Source organism: Pseudorasbora parva, chromosome 20, assembly GCF_024679245.1.
Source record: "Pseudorasbora parva isolate DD20220531a chromosome 20, ASM2467924v1, whole genome shotgun sequence".
NCBI lineage: Eukaryota > Metazoa > Chordata > Actinopteri > Cypriniformes > Gobionidae > Pseudorasbora > Pseudorasbora parva.
The window spans coordinates 6,219,424-6,237,082 of record NC_090191.1 but is presented as its reverse complement, the minus strand read 5'-3'; the positions used below and the strand labels follow the sequence as shown (position 1 = coordinate 6,237,082).

The 17,659-nt window shown below is 40.8% G+C and overlaps 2 protein-coding genes across 2 annotated transcripts in view; both read left to right on the top strand.

Annotated features, from left to right (window-relative positions):
* The window catches only part of LOC137049035 (zinc finger protein 585A-like), a 41,813-nt gene extending 33,794 nt beyond the window's left edge, over positions 1-8,019 (top strand). The window contains exon 5 of the mRNA XM_067427431.1: positions 2,718-8,019. Within this exon, the coding sequence (XP_067283532.1) occupies positions 2,718-3,889 (1,172 nt within the window). The 3' untranslated portion in view covers positions 3,890-8,019. The remainder of the gene's footprint in view (positions 1-2,717) is intronic.
* LOC137049034 (gastrula zinc finger protein XlCGF57.1-like) lies at positions 7,540-12,027 on the top strand. Its single transcript, XM_067427430.1, has 2 exons — positions 7,540-7,603; positions 11,102-12,027. The coding sequence occupies exons 1-2, from the start codon at positions 7,540-7,542 to the stop codon at positions 12,025-12,027; spliced, it is 990 nt and encodes a 329-aa protein (XP_067283531.1).
* The last annotated feature ends 5,632 nt before the right edge of the window (positions 12,028-17,659 follow it).

The following is a 17,659-nucleotide window of genomic DNA, read 5'->3' as shown; positions in this document are numbered from 1 at the left end:
CAACTCTAGAAACAAAGGGTCCAACCACAGGCTGAAGATTTGGCGACAGTATGGAGCAACTGAGACCCCGGTACTTGCCGCTCAGCCACCCCCATCTCGGGACCTGGCCATGAAGCCAGTCCTGAAGTTGTCTCATATAATAATAATAATAATAACTTTCTTTTGTATAGCGCTTTTAAAAGTCAATTCTCAGAGCACTTTACATTAGTAAAAATTAAAATAGATAAAACAGGGATGATAAATTCAGTATAAATAAAGCATTACAAACAATTTTACAAACCAAAAACAATTTAAAAATAAATATCCAAGACAGAGTAAACTCATAATATGAAGCAATCTGAGAGGTGTCTCCATGACTGCATATGCCATATGCCCCAGGAGCCTCTGAAAGAGTTTCAGTGGGACCGCCAACCTGCCCTTGAACTTTTCAAGCAGTTCAACACTGACTGGACTCGCTCCCCTGAGAGGCACACAGTCTGACTGACCAAGTCTAGCTCCATGCCAATAAGAGATCCTCTGTGTTGGATCAGCATGGCCAGCCCCCAATGGGAAGGACTGGGCTGGACGCGGAAGCTCCACCGACACAGCGAAGGGGGGATTGGTCCAAGGAGTCTGTTGACAGCCCTCACAGTAACCCTCAAGGTCTCCACGAAAGGCATCAGCCAAAGTAGCAGGCCTCTGCTTCGCAGCTGGAAGGCCACTAGATCGGGGGATACGCATGGGGACTCCACCTCGTTTGAGGTAATCAAGACTAGATCGTAATATTGTGATGGTCATGTTCCCACGAATGCCGCCTCAGTGTGCTGAATGCCCAAACACATGGGACGGCGATCAGGATCGTCAACTGGGGACAGAAAACGACGGCATCCAGAAACACATGGTTTGAATGACATCTTGACAAAAAGACGCAAGGTCAAAGTGTATAGCTTTTAGAAGGTAAATTTGCTCTTTTAGCAGTGCTGAAGTACTCAGGGAGATGGCCGCGGCTCGACACAGTCCGATAGTGCCAGCCTGTGTCAGAACACGGGAAACACTCAGCGAGCTGACAATAATCATTCAGTGAGCCAATAATAAAGGGGAAAATGCTCAGCGAACCAACAATGAACAATGCTCTTTTAGTCCGGCCACCCGCTTAAGTGTGCCTTCACACCAGCACAGACAAACACCAGCAATCCTTCTTCACTCTCAGATTAGAGAAACAGCAGCTTTGATCAGCAACCGTTCGGCTCCGAAGTTGAAAGCGAGGATGCGTTATTTCACTTCCGTATTTATACCCACACTGCAGGGCTGGTGCATGAACTGGATGCCAATATTATTGGTGCGTTTTTATACAGTCAAAGCAGATTGGTCTCTGAAGATGATCCCCAATTCGCTGGTCATTTCCGACGTACATCAAACGTGACCGACTGAAAGGAAAGAAAAGTTTCTTGATGTGAATTGTGCATCCATATTAAGTTCCGCTCTAACTTGATATAGTTGGATCCAATTGGTTTGATTTGGAGCTGCGCTATGTAGATACAATAAAAAAAATTTTTGCAGGATTTTTGATATTGACTCTTAAAACACGTCATCACAGTCTCTGAAAAGGGTCCATATTTGTCTGAAATAAAAATAAAACATCCTTCAGTTTACAGTCTACAAACATGTACCAACTTAATTAGATTATCTCTCATTCATTTCTTTCTCAAAAACGTTTTATAACATCCATTTCAGTCACTATTCCCTGATTTTTTTAAAACCTATTTTCACTCATACCTTTCCACAGATTTCCACATACTCAAACCTTTTTGTCAAACTTGCTATTTCCATCAAACCCATTTTTCACTCATCATATTTAACTCAAATGAACATAAAATAACAATAACCAAAGATAACACAGGTAAACTAAAACAGTTCTAAGGTGCGATTAGTCGGACATACAGTGGCACAGTGCTCATTCAGTAAATACACAACTAAAGAGATGTTTTGAGTCTGGATTTGAATGTGGCTACTGTTGGAGCACATCTGATCTGTCCAGGAATCTGGTTCCAACTGTGGCTGGCATAATAGCTAAAAGCAGATTCTCCTTGCTTTGAGTGAACTCCTGGTATTTCTAGCTGACTTGATCCTGATGATCTGAGTGATCTGTTGGGTTTGTATTTAATAAGCATATCTGCAATGTATTGAGGTTCTAGGTCATTGAGTGATTTATAAACAAGTAATAGTACTTTAAAATCGATCCTAGATGTGGAAGCCAGTGTAAACAGACCTGAGGACTGGTGTGATATGGTCATATTTTCTGGTTCTGCTCAGAAACCTGTCAACGTTTTCTAAGAGCTGTAGCTGTCTAATGGTGTTTTTGGGAAGGCCGGTTAGAAGACCATTACAATAGTCCACTCTGCTGTTTTTATTATGTATATTATTATTATATGTATAATTCAATTTTCAAAATTGTTAGGTTATATAAAAACTGTGATATAATCGCCAAAATCGCTACACCATCCTTGTTCAAACACCTGCAAAAATTTAACCCAAACCCCAAATTTAACCCCAAGTCTTCAGGGCTGCTTGAAAATTAAAGGCATCTTTTATTAAAGCTTAACTCAGCAGGACAGTGGCCCTTCAGGACCTAAGCTGCCCACCCCAATCCCTAAGATAGGATAGAATAGGTTATATATCAGGCTACCCTATACCCTATTATTGATGCTTTAAATGTCTTTTGTATTTTTTTGCCCTAGATCTCATGGCATTGAAAGAGTCAAGTCATGAACCTAATGAAAGGGAAGAAGAGAGAGACCATTATGATAAACATCATGACTTTATGCCTGGAAAAAGATCAACACAGGCTAAAAAGACTTCCTCACAAATAAGAGCTCAGAAGACAGAAACTAAAAGTTATTTAATCTGCCAACAGTGTGGAAAGAGTTTCAGACGTAAAGGAAACCTTAAAGTCCACATGAGAATTCACACTGGAGAGAAGCCTTACATCTGCCAACAGTGTGGAAAGCGTTTCAGACGTAAAGGAAACCTTAATGACCACATGAGAATTCACACTGAAGAGAGCCCTTACACCTGCCAACAGTGTGGAAAGAGTTTCGCTCCAGGTGTAAGCCTTAAAAGACACATGAGAGTTCACACTGGGGAGAAGCCTTACACCTGCCAACAGTGTGGAAAGAGTTTCACTGATAAAGGAAGCCTTAAATTTCACATGAGAATTCACACTGGAGAGAAGCCCTACATCTGCCAACAGTGTGGAAAGAGTTTTACTCATAAAGGAAACCTTACAGTTCACATGAGAGTTCACACTGGAGAGAGCCCTTACACCTGCCAACAGTGTGGAATGAGTTTTGTGCGTAAAGTAAACCTTAACAGGCACATGAGATTTCACACTGGAGAGATACCTTACACCTGCCCACAGTGTGGAAAGAGTTTCACTGAAAAAAGTTACCTTGAAGTCCACATGCAAATTCACACTGGAGAGAAGCCTTACACCTGCCAACAGTGTGGAAAGAGTTTCAGACTTAAAGGAAAGCTGGACAGGCACACGAGAATTCATACTGGAGAGAAGCCTTTCACCTGCCAACAGTGTGGAAAGAGTTTCACTGAAAAAGAAAGCCTTAGGGGACACATGAATATTCATACCGGAGATAATCCATTTACATGTGATCAGTGTGGGAAGAGTTTTCGATATAAAGGAACCCTTAATAACCACATGACAATTCACACTGGAGAGAAGCCATTCATATGTGAACAGTGTGGAAAGAATTTCAGACATAAATTTACCCTTAATAATCACATGAGAATTCACACTGGAGAGAAGCCATTCATATGTGATCAGTGTGGAAAGGGTTTCAGATTTAAAAATAACCTTAAGTGTCACTCAAGGATTCACTGCAGAGAGAACATGTAGACTTGGAATTTGGAAGACCTTTCAACCCATTGTTGTTCACAGGACCAGTTATTTTGCCAAGATCACTTCTGTTTATTTCATGTTTATGGTATTTTTCTGGCTGCTCTGGACTGAATGGTTGGGTTTTATAGGCTGCTTCACTATATAAATTAATTACATTACCAGAAAACGTCTCAGGTTACGTATGTAACCATGGTTCCCTGAGAGGGAACGAGACGCTGCGTTGAAACGCTACGGGAACGCCTTTTCATGATTGCGTCATGAAGCCCTAGTGAAATCAGTCCAATAGCGTGGTGATACGTCATAGGCAGGTGACGTCATCGACCAGGAAGCTATAAAGCACACCTGGACCAAACGGTCGTCAGCTTCTGTGTCTTCACAAGCGCTCTATGTGAATATTGTTTGTCCATTTCATGTGTGTGTTGTCTATTGAAAAAAAGAGAAAATAATGGCGAGCAAACAGTTCAAGCAGTGTGTCACTCCCTGCCCATGCTACATCACGGATACACGATGAGAACGCTTAGATTACGCCGAGCACTCTTCAAGGAGGGTGCTTCGGCTCGCAGTCCTCAGGGCTCAGGTCCCGCTGTTGCCGAGGCGCAGCGAAGGCTCGCTTCCTGGGGATTGCAAATGGATATAGCGGCGGGATTAGAGATGGGTGATCCCCTACCTCTGCCCTTACCCGCTGGATTTCACGCCTCAGTTCACGAGTTAGAAGCATGCTCTGTGGTTTCTTCTGCTTGTGCAGAGGCGCAGGCGCGGCAGCATTCCAGTTCCGAGGAACTGGATGTTGTGAGCCTGGATGATGACGAACACATCTCGCCCATACACACACACGCTCAAGAGGAGCTTTTGGAGGTTGTGACTCGTGCTGTAGCCAGATTAAGTCTTGACTGGCCGGCCGAGAAACAGGAAGCCTGCGTTTCGACGCAGCTCGAATTTCCTCGAATAAATAAAGGGAAACTAGTTTACATTTAATATACTATACTTATATGGAGAAACTTGTTCATGTTCAAAATGGATGTCTTATAGAGAACTTGTGACCTCTGGAATTAGTAGAAAAACAACATAATGCTACACAATTCTTCCTTACAGAGGATTTCTGTCGTGTGTAATTACGTGTTAAAAATGTTCTTCTTCCCTCTCAATGTAATCTTCACACTCGTGTGGCACACTTTGTCTGATGAAAAATAATAATACAAATGATTATGAATATTAATACTGAAAATAATACAAGTAGTTGTCATCATCGTGGAAAGAGTTTCACAGAAACGATGTTTATTAACAAAGATTCGGGAGGAGGGCTTTCAGATAATTGACACAGGTGGAGAGCACTCAGCTAATCAACAAGAGGTGTATATATACACGCAGCAGTCTTACCTCTGTGCTGTTGACAGTTTATCATCATCCCTCCTCCAGCCCTTCTGCACATTTTGCTCTTTTAGTTCTAACAACTTACACGGGGGGGGGGGGGGGGGGGGTACTCTGGGTTCGGGCCAAGTTCGAGCTTGAATCCCTCCCCCCGGACGGCACGCCAAAAACGCATTTATATTATGTAAGTGTGAACTCGTGAAACACTAGTTATGAGTTATGAGAATCATAACTCACCGAGAAGACCCCCGATGGTGTTTGATCGTGTCTGTGCTTCCCTTCCTGCAACAAGAGTTGGAGTGTAGACTGTCACCCTCCACCATCAAAGTTTATGTTGCTGTAATATCCACCTATAATGATCTTGCTAAAGGCAAGTCAGTGTGGGAAATATAACCTGGTAGTCAGGTTCCTCTGGGGGGCGAGACGATTAAATCCTCCTCAACCTCCCTCCATATCCTCTTGGGATCTTGCTCCGAGCACTTCAGAATGCTCCATTTGAGTCCTTGCAGTCAGCAGAGCTAAAGATTCTTTCTATGAAGACTTTGCTGTTGGACCCATCGAGAGTGTAGGGGACCTGCAGGCAGTTTTGGTCAACGAATCGTGCCTAGAGTTCGGCCCGAGTAACACCCAATGTGGTACTTAGACCCCGGCCTGGCTATATGCCCTCGTTTCCTACCTCCCCTTCAGGAATCAGGTGGTGAACCTGCAAGCACTGCCCCTGGAGGAGGCAGACCCAGCCCTAGCTTTGCTCTGTCCTCTCTGTGCTCTGCAGATCTTTGTGGATAGAACACGAAGCTTCAGGACCTCGGATCAGCTCTTTTTCTGTCACGGAGGCCAGCAGAAGAGAAAGGCTGTCTCCAAGCAGAGGATGGCCCACTGGATTGTGGATGCCATCACCTTGGCTTACCAAGCACAAGGTGTCCCCTGTTCGCTCAGGTTGCGAGCACACTCTAATAGAAGTGTTGCATCCTCCTGGGCATTGGCATGTGGCGACTTGCTGTCAGACATCTGTTGAGCTGCGTGCTGGGTGACACCTGTGTTCTTACCTCAAACGGGTCGAAGCACTGAGAGGCCCTGGCTTATGCTGGCTTGCTGTGCTACGGTGCTTATATTCTCCAGAAGCAAACTCTGTCGAGTCCTCCATCACCCTTGGTGCCGTGTGTGGCTGCCATCAGACCCTTAGCTGCTGAATCCTTGAGAACCAGTACTGGGCTGGGGTTATATGAGTGACCCTACGGGGATACCATATATTTTTCCATGGTTGCTCCTACGAAAGCCCATGTCTTTCCCTTGGGAGAGCCCCCCCTTCAGTGGGGCTGGAGTCCCTTCTCAGTTGCGGGCTACGGCTCATTATTGTACTCCACGTAACTCCTTCGGGGTATGGCAATTTGGTAGGGATTCCTATTCTTTGGCGAAAGACTAAATGGGAACTTATGAAGGAGGGAGCGGAGACGCCACGTCCCATCTCCATGTTCTCTTACCCTGCTGGGGTGATAGTCCAGGGTACAAGGGTTACATATGTAAAAGACGTTGCACCTGGTCGTCTCTTTTTTTCCATACTTTTGACAACTTCTGTTCTTCGAAGTGAGGGTCTATGCAGAGTAGGGCTGGGTACCGGTTCAGATGATTCGATTTTGGATTTTTTTTCTTCCAACATTGTGTTTATTTGTCTTTTAGAGTTTAAAATGACATACAACAGAACATTCTCAGACACAAAGAAAAGTGTTAATGAATATAGATTTAATACAAATACTATAATTATTTATACAAAAGAGCGGGACATAAGCGGGTAATTAAAAAGAAATGAAGAGCCACAAACCTGTATATTAAACTTTTTATTTTAGGTACACCTGAGTACATTAAAACAGAAAGCATCTTTATATTTCAAATCCATACAATTGTTAAATACAATTTTGATGCAACTTTATTTAAAAAAAATGATCTGAAGTACAGGTCCTTCTAAAAAAAATTGCATATTGTGATAAAGTTCCTTATTTTCCATAATGTAATGATAAAAATTAAACTTTCATATATTTTAGATTCATTGCACACCAACTGAAATATTTCAGGTCTTTTATTGTTTTAAAAACTGATGATTTTGGCATAGAGCTCATGAAAACCCCAAATTCATATCTAAAAAAATTTGCATATCATGAAAAGGTTATTAAACGGGCTATTAACCTAATCATCTGAATCAACTAATTAACTCTAAACACCTGCAAAAGATTCCTGAGGCTTTTAAAAACTCCTAGCCTGGTTCATTACTCAAAACCGCAATCATGGGTAAGACTGCCGACCTGACTGCTGTTCAGAAGGCCGTCATTGACACCCTCAAGCGAGAGGGTGAGACATAGAAAGAAATTTCTGAATGAATAGGCTGTTCCCAGAGTGCTGTATCAAGGCACCTCAGTGGGAAGTCTGTGGGAAGGAAAAAGTGTGGCAAAAAACCCTGCACAAAGAGAAGAGGTGACCGGACCCTGAGGAAGATTGTGGAGAAGGACCAATTCCAGACCTTGGGGGACCTGCAGAAGCAGTGGACTGAGTCTGGAGTAGAAACATCCAGAGCCACCGTGCACAAGCGTGTGCAGGAAATGGGCTAAAGGTGCCGCATTCCCCAGGTCAAACCACTTTTGGGCTACAGAAAAGCAGCACTGGACTGTTGCACAGTGGTCCAAAGTACTTTTTTCGGATGAAAGCAAATTTTGCATGTCATTCGGAAATCAAGGTGCCAGAGTATGGAGGAGGACTGGGGAGAAGGAAATGCCTGAAGTCCAGTGTCAAGTACCCACAGTCAGTGATGGTCTGGGGTGCCATGTCAGCTGCTGGTGTTGGTCCACTGTGTTTTATCAAGGGCAGGGTCAATGCAGCTAGCTATCAGGAGATTTTGGAGCACTTCATGCTTCCATCTGCTGAAAAGCTTTATGGAGATGAAGATTTCTTTTTTCAGCACGACCTGGCAACTGCTCACAGTGCCAAAACCGTGGTATTACTGTGCTCAATTGGCCTGCCAACTCTCCTGACCTGAACCCCATGGAGAATCTGTGGGATATTGTGAAGAGAAAGTTGAGAGACAAGACCCAACACTCTGGATGAGCTTAAGGCCGCTATCGAAGCATCCTGGGCCTCCATAACACCTCAGCAGTGCCACAGGCTGATCGCCTCCATGCCACGCAGCATTGAAGCAGTCATTTCTGCAAATGGATTCCCGACCAAGTATTGAGTGCATAACTGAACATAATTATTTGAATGTTGACTTTTTTTGTATTAAAAACACTTTTCTTTTATTGGTCGGATGAAATATGCTAATTAGCGAATTTTGGGTTTTCATGAGCTGTATGCCAAAATCATCAGTACTAAAACAATAAAACACCTGATATATTTCAGTTGGTGTGCAATGAATCTAACATATTTGAAAGTTTCATTTTTATCATTACATAATGGAAAATAATGAACTTTTTCACAATATGCAAATGTTTTGAGAAGGACCTGTGTTTTATGGATGTTTTGATATATTTATTCTAAAACATAAAAAGGATATTGAATGATTTTTTTAGCAATTTTCACAACACGACAAGCTTTTCTTGCGATTTTGTCGCTTTTTGTCATGTGTGCATTTATTTTTCATAGATGAGAAATGCGTTCATTTTTTACAGTCTATGGTTAATTCCTGGACACGTAGTTGCCGTGGTAACAGACAACAATACCTTGACGTGCTGACTTAAGTTGACTGTGGACTAACTATTATTTGAGGAAATCTGTTTATAATATAAGCTATTAGGTTTTGAATTATTGATCCTGCGCTGCTCAAGTTTGATCCTAATGCAAGGCAAGCATTTGCGTGTATGTGATCTATTTTTAGCGGTTGTGTGCTCTGTCACATCAAATGGTTCCATCAAAAGGCGAAGCTGCCGTTTAAACACTGAATGGTTAAAAGATGTGCGCCTCTTGCTCCTTTGTAAGATCACGCAAGGCAGATGGGGGACATCTAGTGGAGAAGACTAGTAATTAGATTTACGTTAATCTTATGTTCAATGTTTATTAATACTCATATGGCAGACCACAGCCATGCAATTAGGACACACAATAAGGGACAGGCCAGGATTAGACAGAACAACTATTAGAGGAGATGAATTGAGTTGTTGTGTTGTGAGGAGAAAGTGGAAAACCGAGCAGGTGAGAGACCAGTTAGCTCATAACGTTATATACGCTAGCATATGAACACTGTGCTCAGATTAAAATACTTTACAAATAATTATCATGTATCAGGCACTCACAAAGCTGGTATAGGTCATCTAGGAGTATTGATACCAAAAACAGAAACTAATAATAAGTTTTGACCATCAGGCAGCATAAGTCACGCTCGTTAATATCCGTCCACACTAAACGTTAAAGCCGGGCGTACACATGCGATTTTTGCTGTCATATGAGCTCGCAGAAGATTTTTCTCTCTCATGTGGACATCATGGAGCATGTGCCTGATTTTCACCAGCGTATGGCTGTCCCCTATTGCCAAATCATGCACAACCATGTCACATAGGCTAGATCTATGAGTATTATTATGCTATAGCTCAGTGGCTGCAACCATACAGCGTGGATACATACCAGATACACACACACAAACGACAAATCATTTGCACACAAATATTTTTTTCTATCTTAAGCTATAGCAGCATCATTGAAAGCTCCAGTCTCTGTTTAACACGAAAGCTCTTGTGACTGCACAGTAAGTGTACGCCTTAGTTACGCACAGTACACGTTTTCTTCAAGCTGCATCTCTGACGGATCCATGACTGTCACATCTCCCGCCGCGGCCGAGCCACAGACAGTATAATGTTAGTATTGTGTGTTTCCTGTGATCCTTTCTTCACTCATTCTGTGTTTGGGTTTATTTTGTGCTGATTCACCAATAGTGTGATGACATTTTGAGTATTTGAGTGAACTTGAATGTACATATACATGACATGAATAAAATATTTACATTATCAGCACATAATTCCAGACTTTTTTTTTAAAGTGTGAGATTATGCATTTGTGTTTATGTAGCCTATATACTTTGTATTCATCAATGTTGAAATTGATTCATGTAAAATAACAACAAAGAAGCATTGCGTGTGTGTTATATCATTTAATATTATCCTTTAACAATACATTATTTTATTGCAATGTTGAACTCCATCATATCGCTGGGATGATAATCCACTGTGTAAAGTGAACGCTTCCTTTTTTTAGAAAACCTGTGGACTCTGTTTTTTACAAACAGCCAACAAAACGGCCCCTTTAGCTAATAAGTTTATGCTCTTATGTCTTTAAAAACATTTTAAATCCTGCATTACCTTTTCATATGGCATTTTCATGCAAGGTTATGTATTCATCTTGAAAGAAATTTAACCTGCAATATGCTCTTTAAAGATCGGTCGTCATCTAAATGAAATGAAAGAGGAATATTATATATATATATATATATATATATATATATATATATAATGATTTTATAACTGAAGAAAAATCTTTTAGTTCACAGATTTTGTAAAGAGAATGGGTCACGTGACATCCAGAGCTCTATGCAAACTCATTGCTTTCTCCTGGACAGATATGATTTTATTCAGTTTAGAGCTTGTTCAGAAAAATTTGAATGTTAATGTTAATTGAGATTAACGAACTTCATGATTAAGAGTATAAAAAGTTTGCTTTAGGTCTTTTCTAGGTAGTCTTTAATATTTTCCAGAAATAAACAATTAGCTGTTTCTGTTGAAAAATGGACACTGAACACGTGTTTAAATGTTTTGATGTCTGCTGCTATGTGGCACTAAACTGGGATTAATTTGTCTTTTTTTGCCTTAGACCTGATGGCGTTGAAAGAGGAGAGTCAAGATCTGAATGAAATAGAAGAGAAAGATCAGGACAAGATACATAATGATTTAATAACTGAAGAAAAATCTTTCAATTGCTCACAGACTGAAAAAACTACTTCAGGAAAAAGGGCTCAAAAGACAGGGACTATAGGTAATTTCCCCTGCCATCTGTGTGGACTATGCTTCAAAAAGCATTCTAAACTTCAAGTCCACATGAGAGTTCACACTAGAAGGAAGCGTCACCCCTGCCAACAGTGTGGAATAACTTTCGATTACCAAGGAAACCTTAAAACCCACATGAGAATTCACACTGGAGAAAGGCCTTACACCTGCCAACAGTGTGGAGTGACTTTTAATCAAAAAGGAAACCTTAAAGTTCATATGAAAATTCACACTGGAGAGAAGCCTTACTCCTGCCAACAGTGTGGAAAGAGTTTCAGGCAAATAGCACACCTTAAATACCACATGGATAGTCACAGTGCGGTTCGGAAGCCTTACTCTTGCCAACAGTGTAGGAAGAGTTTCAGTCTAAAGGCCAGCCTTCAAGTCCACATGAGGGTTCACACTGGAGAGCAGCCTTTCACTTGCCCTCAGTGTGGAAAGAGTTTCAGTCAAAACGAACATTCAAAATGCCCAATGACAATTTGCACTGCGGAGAAGCCGTTCACGTGCCCTCAGTGTGGAAAGAGTTTCAGTGGAAATGGAAACCTTAAAGCCCATATGAGAATTCACACTAGAGAGAAGTCTTTCATCTGCCCTCAGTGTGGGAAGAGTTTCAGTCGAGATGAAAACCTTAAATCCCACATGAAAATTCACACTGGAGAGAAGTCTTTCATCTGCCCTCACTGTAGAGACAGTTTCAGTCAGGATGGAAACCTTAAATCCCACATGAAAATTCACACTGGGGAGAAATAGAATAAAGAAAACATTTATACATTTCTAAAGTAGTTCATATGTAAAACTGATTTGGAAGCTGTACCTACGCCCTTGATTTACGTTGTTTATGCAAAGTCAAGTATGTCAGAGCGTCTTTACTTACTGATAAGCTCATTAGATCATGTTATACACATAACTTTTAACAGGGAGATCTATAAATGAAATGAAACATGTTTGTGTGATAAATAGTTTAGACTTTAGACTAGTTTTTTCCCCCGCCTTAGACCTGATGCAATTTAAAGTGGAGAGTTGTGATCTGAATGAAATGGAAGAGGAAGATACATCATGATTTCATAAATCTTTTAGTTCACAGACTTGTAAACAGAATGGGTCATTGTGATGTCCAGAGATCTATATGAAAACATTGCTAAATTATATGAAACATGTTTATGTGTGATGAATAGTTTAGACTTTAGATTAGGGGATGCAGAAAGCTGTACAAAATGTGAATAAAAAAGTTGTGTAATAATTTAGAAATCTCATAAACTTTTATTTTATTCACAATATAATATAGATAACATCAAATGTTGAAAATGATACATTTTGAAATGCATGCCAAATATTGGCTTATTTTGGATTTCATGAGAGCTACACATTCCATAAAAGATGGAACAGAACAGGTAGCAATAAGAGGCCGGAAAAGTTCAATGTACATATAAGGAACAGCTGGAGGACCAATTTGCACCTTTTTAGGTCAATTGGCAACATAATTAAGTATAAAAAAGAGCTTTTCAGAGTTGCAGTGTCTCTCAGAAGTCAAGATGAGCAGAGGATCACCAATTCTCCCAATGCTGTGTCGAAAAATAGTGGAGCAATATAAGAAAGGAGATTCTCAGAGAAAAATTGCGATGAGTTTAAAGTTATCATCATCTACAATGAATAATATCCAAGATTTAGAGAATCTGGAACAATCTCTGTGCATAAGGGTCAAGGCCGGAAAACTATACTGGATGTCCATGATCTTCGGGCCCTTAGACGCCATTGCATCACATTCAGGAATGCTACTGTAATGGAAATCACAACATGGGCTCAGGAATACTTCCAGAAAACATTGTTGGTGAACACAATCCACTGTGCCGTTCGCTGTTGCCGGCTAAAAGTCTATAGGTCAAAAAAAGAAGCCATATATAAACACGAACCAGAAGCGCAGGCGTTTTCTCTGAACCAAGGCTAATTTAAAATGGACTGTGGAAAACTGTTTTATTCATTTCTGTAATATACTGACTCAAAGCCTTTGAGGACAGCATTCCTTCATCAGCCGCTCTCCACCAGATTAACACACACACACACACAAGCTCTTCTGTCCCTGTAACATCAGACAAGATTAACGTTACCTATGTGATTTATGTTCACTACTACATTTATATGTAGTTGCTGATGTGTAAATGTTCCTCAGTTTATCAACAGTACTAATGGACAAATTAAATTGATAACTTATGTTGAGTTGTGATGTGCTCATCTGCAATACTTTGGAGATGTAGCCTATGTGTGTTACTGGAGCTCCCCTGTTAGCTATACACAATAAAACGTGTTTTAACAGCACAATCACAACTATTCAGACAACTTTACACCTTCAACAATTCAAAAGTTTACTCTACAGAAGCTCAACAAATGTGATTTGAACACAAGAGAATCGTGATTTTAGTTGTTAATACTCACGTTTGAAAACACCCGCATCATTTTCCTTCACCTGACGTTTCCTTTCCTGTGGCCTTATGGGAAGGCAGGGATAGAAAAGTATCCGACGATGAGTGCTTCACAATCTGGGCGGAGCGCAGTATCTCACACGGGGATTTCTCGCCTACTCTTTTATGATTACTGAGGTTTCGAACATACTATTCCTTTCACGTACTGTTATCGCCTACTATATAGTAGGTTAGTAGACATATTCGGACGCAACTTAAGTACACGCACGTCCGAATCTCGCGAGAAATAGTCCAAACCCCCGGTAGTTCTCGCCTACTCTTTTATGAATACTAAGGATTCGGACATTCGCTCGCCTACTGCTTTTTCCATACTATATAGTAAGAAGGTATGCGGTTCCGAACGCAGCCACTGTTTGCGGTAATAGGGAACACCTGGTAGCTTAATTAGAAATCCTATGAAGGCTAAAGTCTGAGCATCCTTCGAAGGACACAGCTTTTGTGTTTCTGTGTTTTAGTGTAGTGTTAGAAGGCATTAAAAATTAGTTTGAATGCTGAGCAGAGAATGATTGACAGCCGCAGCAGAGGGAAGACAAGTTTCTGTCAACTTTAATTGAAAGATGTAAATAGTCTCCTTTCCCTCACATTAAACTAAGGAATGGCTTCAAATGACTGAATATATTGCACAAAAACTTAATCGGTGCTTGTCTATTTCTATAAGTCCATAACTCTCCCATTGTGCCATACGTAGGCCTATAAAAGAATACAATAATCGTGATCAGATGGTTATTTATATATTGCAACAGGCCTAACCATGTCATCCTCAGGTACACTCACTTTCACCAACTGCACTTCCATTTACCGTCAACATTTACAGTTTTTACACCAGTTTTCACTTATAAGGGCCTAGAAGGGCACACCGGCCAAAAAGATTATAACAGAAAATCAAATGATCATGAATAATAGCACACTTTGTGCTCTCTTGTGAAACCCCTCCAGAGGGTACTTAGAGCAGCAATGTCTGCTACTTATAATTACAATTTTGCATGTAAAGCCCCGTTTCCACCGCAGGAACTTTACCCAGGAACCAGGAACTTTGGGTGGTACTTCGTGTGTTTAGACCGCAGGAACCAGGGTCTAAATGAAGTTCCGGGTAAATATTTCCCCCTCCAAACGGCCCTGCTCGCGAGGTAGTACTTTTTCAAAGTTCAGGAATTTTTGAGGGCGGGACTTGGGCGCTGAACATGCTGATTGGTTAAGATCAAGCAGCATTTTATTTCAACAGGCATTTTTAAAAGTCTTGCGAGGTTCAGTCTCGTTCAGTAAATATCAGTCTTGTGCTCTGTCTGATAGCGCGCGCCACGTTCGTCTCAGCCATCTCACGTGCAATGTCCGTAATAGCTGATAATAATATACATTGTCATTTTAAATCTAGCTTTACAAGCTTTCTGAATATGCTGCATGCTGCTGAATCTGCATATTAGTGCTCTTTTCTGTCGTTGTTAATTACCTTAGTAAACCTATACATAACCAGCAAAAGCAGCACAATTGAATCTCTTCCATACTCGTTATTCATTTTTTTTTCACCATGTAAACGACCTGACCGATTACTTTTAAGCGCGCGCCACGCTCATGTTGACAAGAGAGGAAAGTTAATTTTTCGGAGGGGTAAACTTTTTATTTCGTAAGTTATGAAGATAATGTTGGAGTAATGACACAGCGTATATTGCCCCAGGCAGTTTTTACTTTAACTGCACCTGACAGAACATTTTTTTTTTTGAGATGATTATTACACTTTACAACAAATAAATAGCTATAAATAATACTGGTGGCCGTTAAGAGTTGCTATGGCTACAGTAAACACACTCCAGCTGCCTGCTGGAGAAAACAGCGTTGACATTTTTGATGCGGCAGACAAACTGCATGTGACAAAATGATTGTGCTTGAAAGTCATCACATGTAAACACCAGATCGGTTTAGATAACGTCTCATGTAAATAGTCCATCTTTCAATTGGTACACACAAAAATGATTACTGCAGTAAGACATGTCCTTCACTGACTTGGAGGAACATTCGCGCGCAGTCCTATCACCGGACTAATTTGCCTAATCTTCTCGGAACTTTAGATCGCGGTCGAAACGCAGACAGTTGTAGGTCTGGGGGGAAGAAAAGTTCCTGTAAAAAAGTTCCTGGTACAAATTGTTCCGGGTAATTTTGGTGGAAACGGGGCTTAAGAAAAACTAACCAAACACTGTAAACACACAATATAAATGTAATGTACAATGTTGAATACTTGAAACCATAACCATAACATCCCCTATACGCTAAAGTCCACCAATTAAGATGGGCAGCAAAATACTAGGCACTGTCCTTTAGATTTAGATGAAACTCACCTGTATGAAACCAATTAATGTCGCCGTTTCAAAATGGATCCCACCTTCTGAATGGAGGCTACGAAAAGATGGGGACTGAAAATGTAAAAATGCTACTTTCAGCAGCTGACTTTCTTTAGTTTAACTCCCTGAATTATGATGGTGCTGAAACAAACACCTTCTTTGGGGCTGCGAAGTGAAAAGCTAAGCACGCAAAGAAGTGCAGCTCATAATGTAGGTCATCATGTTTTTTGGAGTGATTATAATGTATTATAAAAAATAAAATTGTTCTGTTGATCAGTGTCTTTTCTGGATAGATAATTAAATGAGTTTAAAAGAGCATGAGCGCACATTTATGTGGGGTTTTAAGAAATATTTTATCATCTCTTGAAACAGTTACATCTTTGGCCACATCCCTTGCACGACCAAGGACAGGCTCATTCAAACGTATTACTACATATGGCGCGGCGGAAAGTGAGCTGAGTTGTAGCTTGTAGCTGTTATAATAAACTCTGTTTAGGACATGTGGGAAAATCAACCGTATCGTAAGATAGTTGTGGGCTAACAAACATAGAAGATATATTAGTTCATTAAACAATGGTTATGTGACCATGACCAGCTTGCTGACAGTGTTTGGAACTGGATAGATGTGCATTGTTTTCCTTGACCACTAAAAGAATATGACACATTGACTGGTGGTAGGCACAAGTATTGGGTATGGAAGATTGATGCAGGCTTCTCTGTAGCCTGTTTATAAATGTTCTCAAAAGCTCTTCTGTTCTGCGGTAGGCCAGCCTCTTTAAAACTTCATCAACAATGCTGTATGCTCCATTCAGGTCCATGCCTTTCTGTTGAAATGCATCAGATGTAGCTGCAGTCACCTGGAAGATTGGACGGGTAATCTCCAGACATGAGAAGAACTCAACATTGATGCTTTTTAGAAGGATCATTGCACAACAGCTGAGGAGTCTGGGGGATTTTGCTGTGTCATTTCCTCAAGGAACTGCATGACAGATTGGAGGACATTCACCAGAGTTTTAAGTGCACATTCTCTGCAGGTCCACCGAGTATATGACAGTTTATTCAGCTCCAGTGGACGCTAATCAGGGGGCTTCCTATTCTGCATTTAAAAAAAATTCAGAAATGTTTGCACTTTCTCCCATGCCAGATTCAGTATGCCTGACAGTGCACATACATGGCATTTAGATTTTTTTCTTAGGATTCTGGACTCTGGTCCCTTCTAGTGCTCACTCATGTTAGCAGACCCATCATAATCTTGACCCCAGAGTTTTCTATTTTCAGGTCATTTTTTTCTAGTAGAGCCATCACAAGATTTTCAAAAACATCTCTGCTTGTTGAATACAAAGGAACCATGTTCAGTGTGGGACACATCTGTTGTTTCATCCATAAGTGCTGAAAAGACTGCTCTCTTGAGTTTCTTTTTTTGACAAATTTTACTAATATGGCCAAAGTTCTGGGTTCTGTTCGAGAGGAGCGAGACAAGAGGTATTTTTGGGGTGGTTCCCTTCTTCAATTTGATGGCATCAAGATGTAATTACACAGTCATACTTGCTGAACAACTCATACTCATCTGAA

Excerpts from the sequence above, each read along its gene's own strand:
- LOC137049034 (XM_067427430.1), top strand. The coding sequence starts at position 7,540 with ATGGGTAAGACTGCCGACCTGACTGCTGTTCAGAAGGCCGTCATTGAC. Across the intron at positions 7,604-11,101 it reads TGACACCCTCAAGCGAGAGG|ACCTGATGGCGTTGAAAGAG; the intron begins GTGAGACATAGA and ends TTTTTGCCTTAG.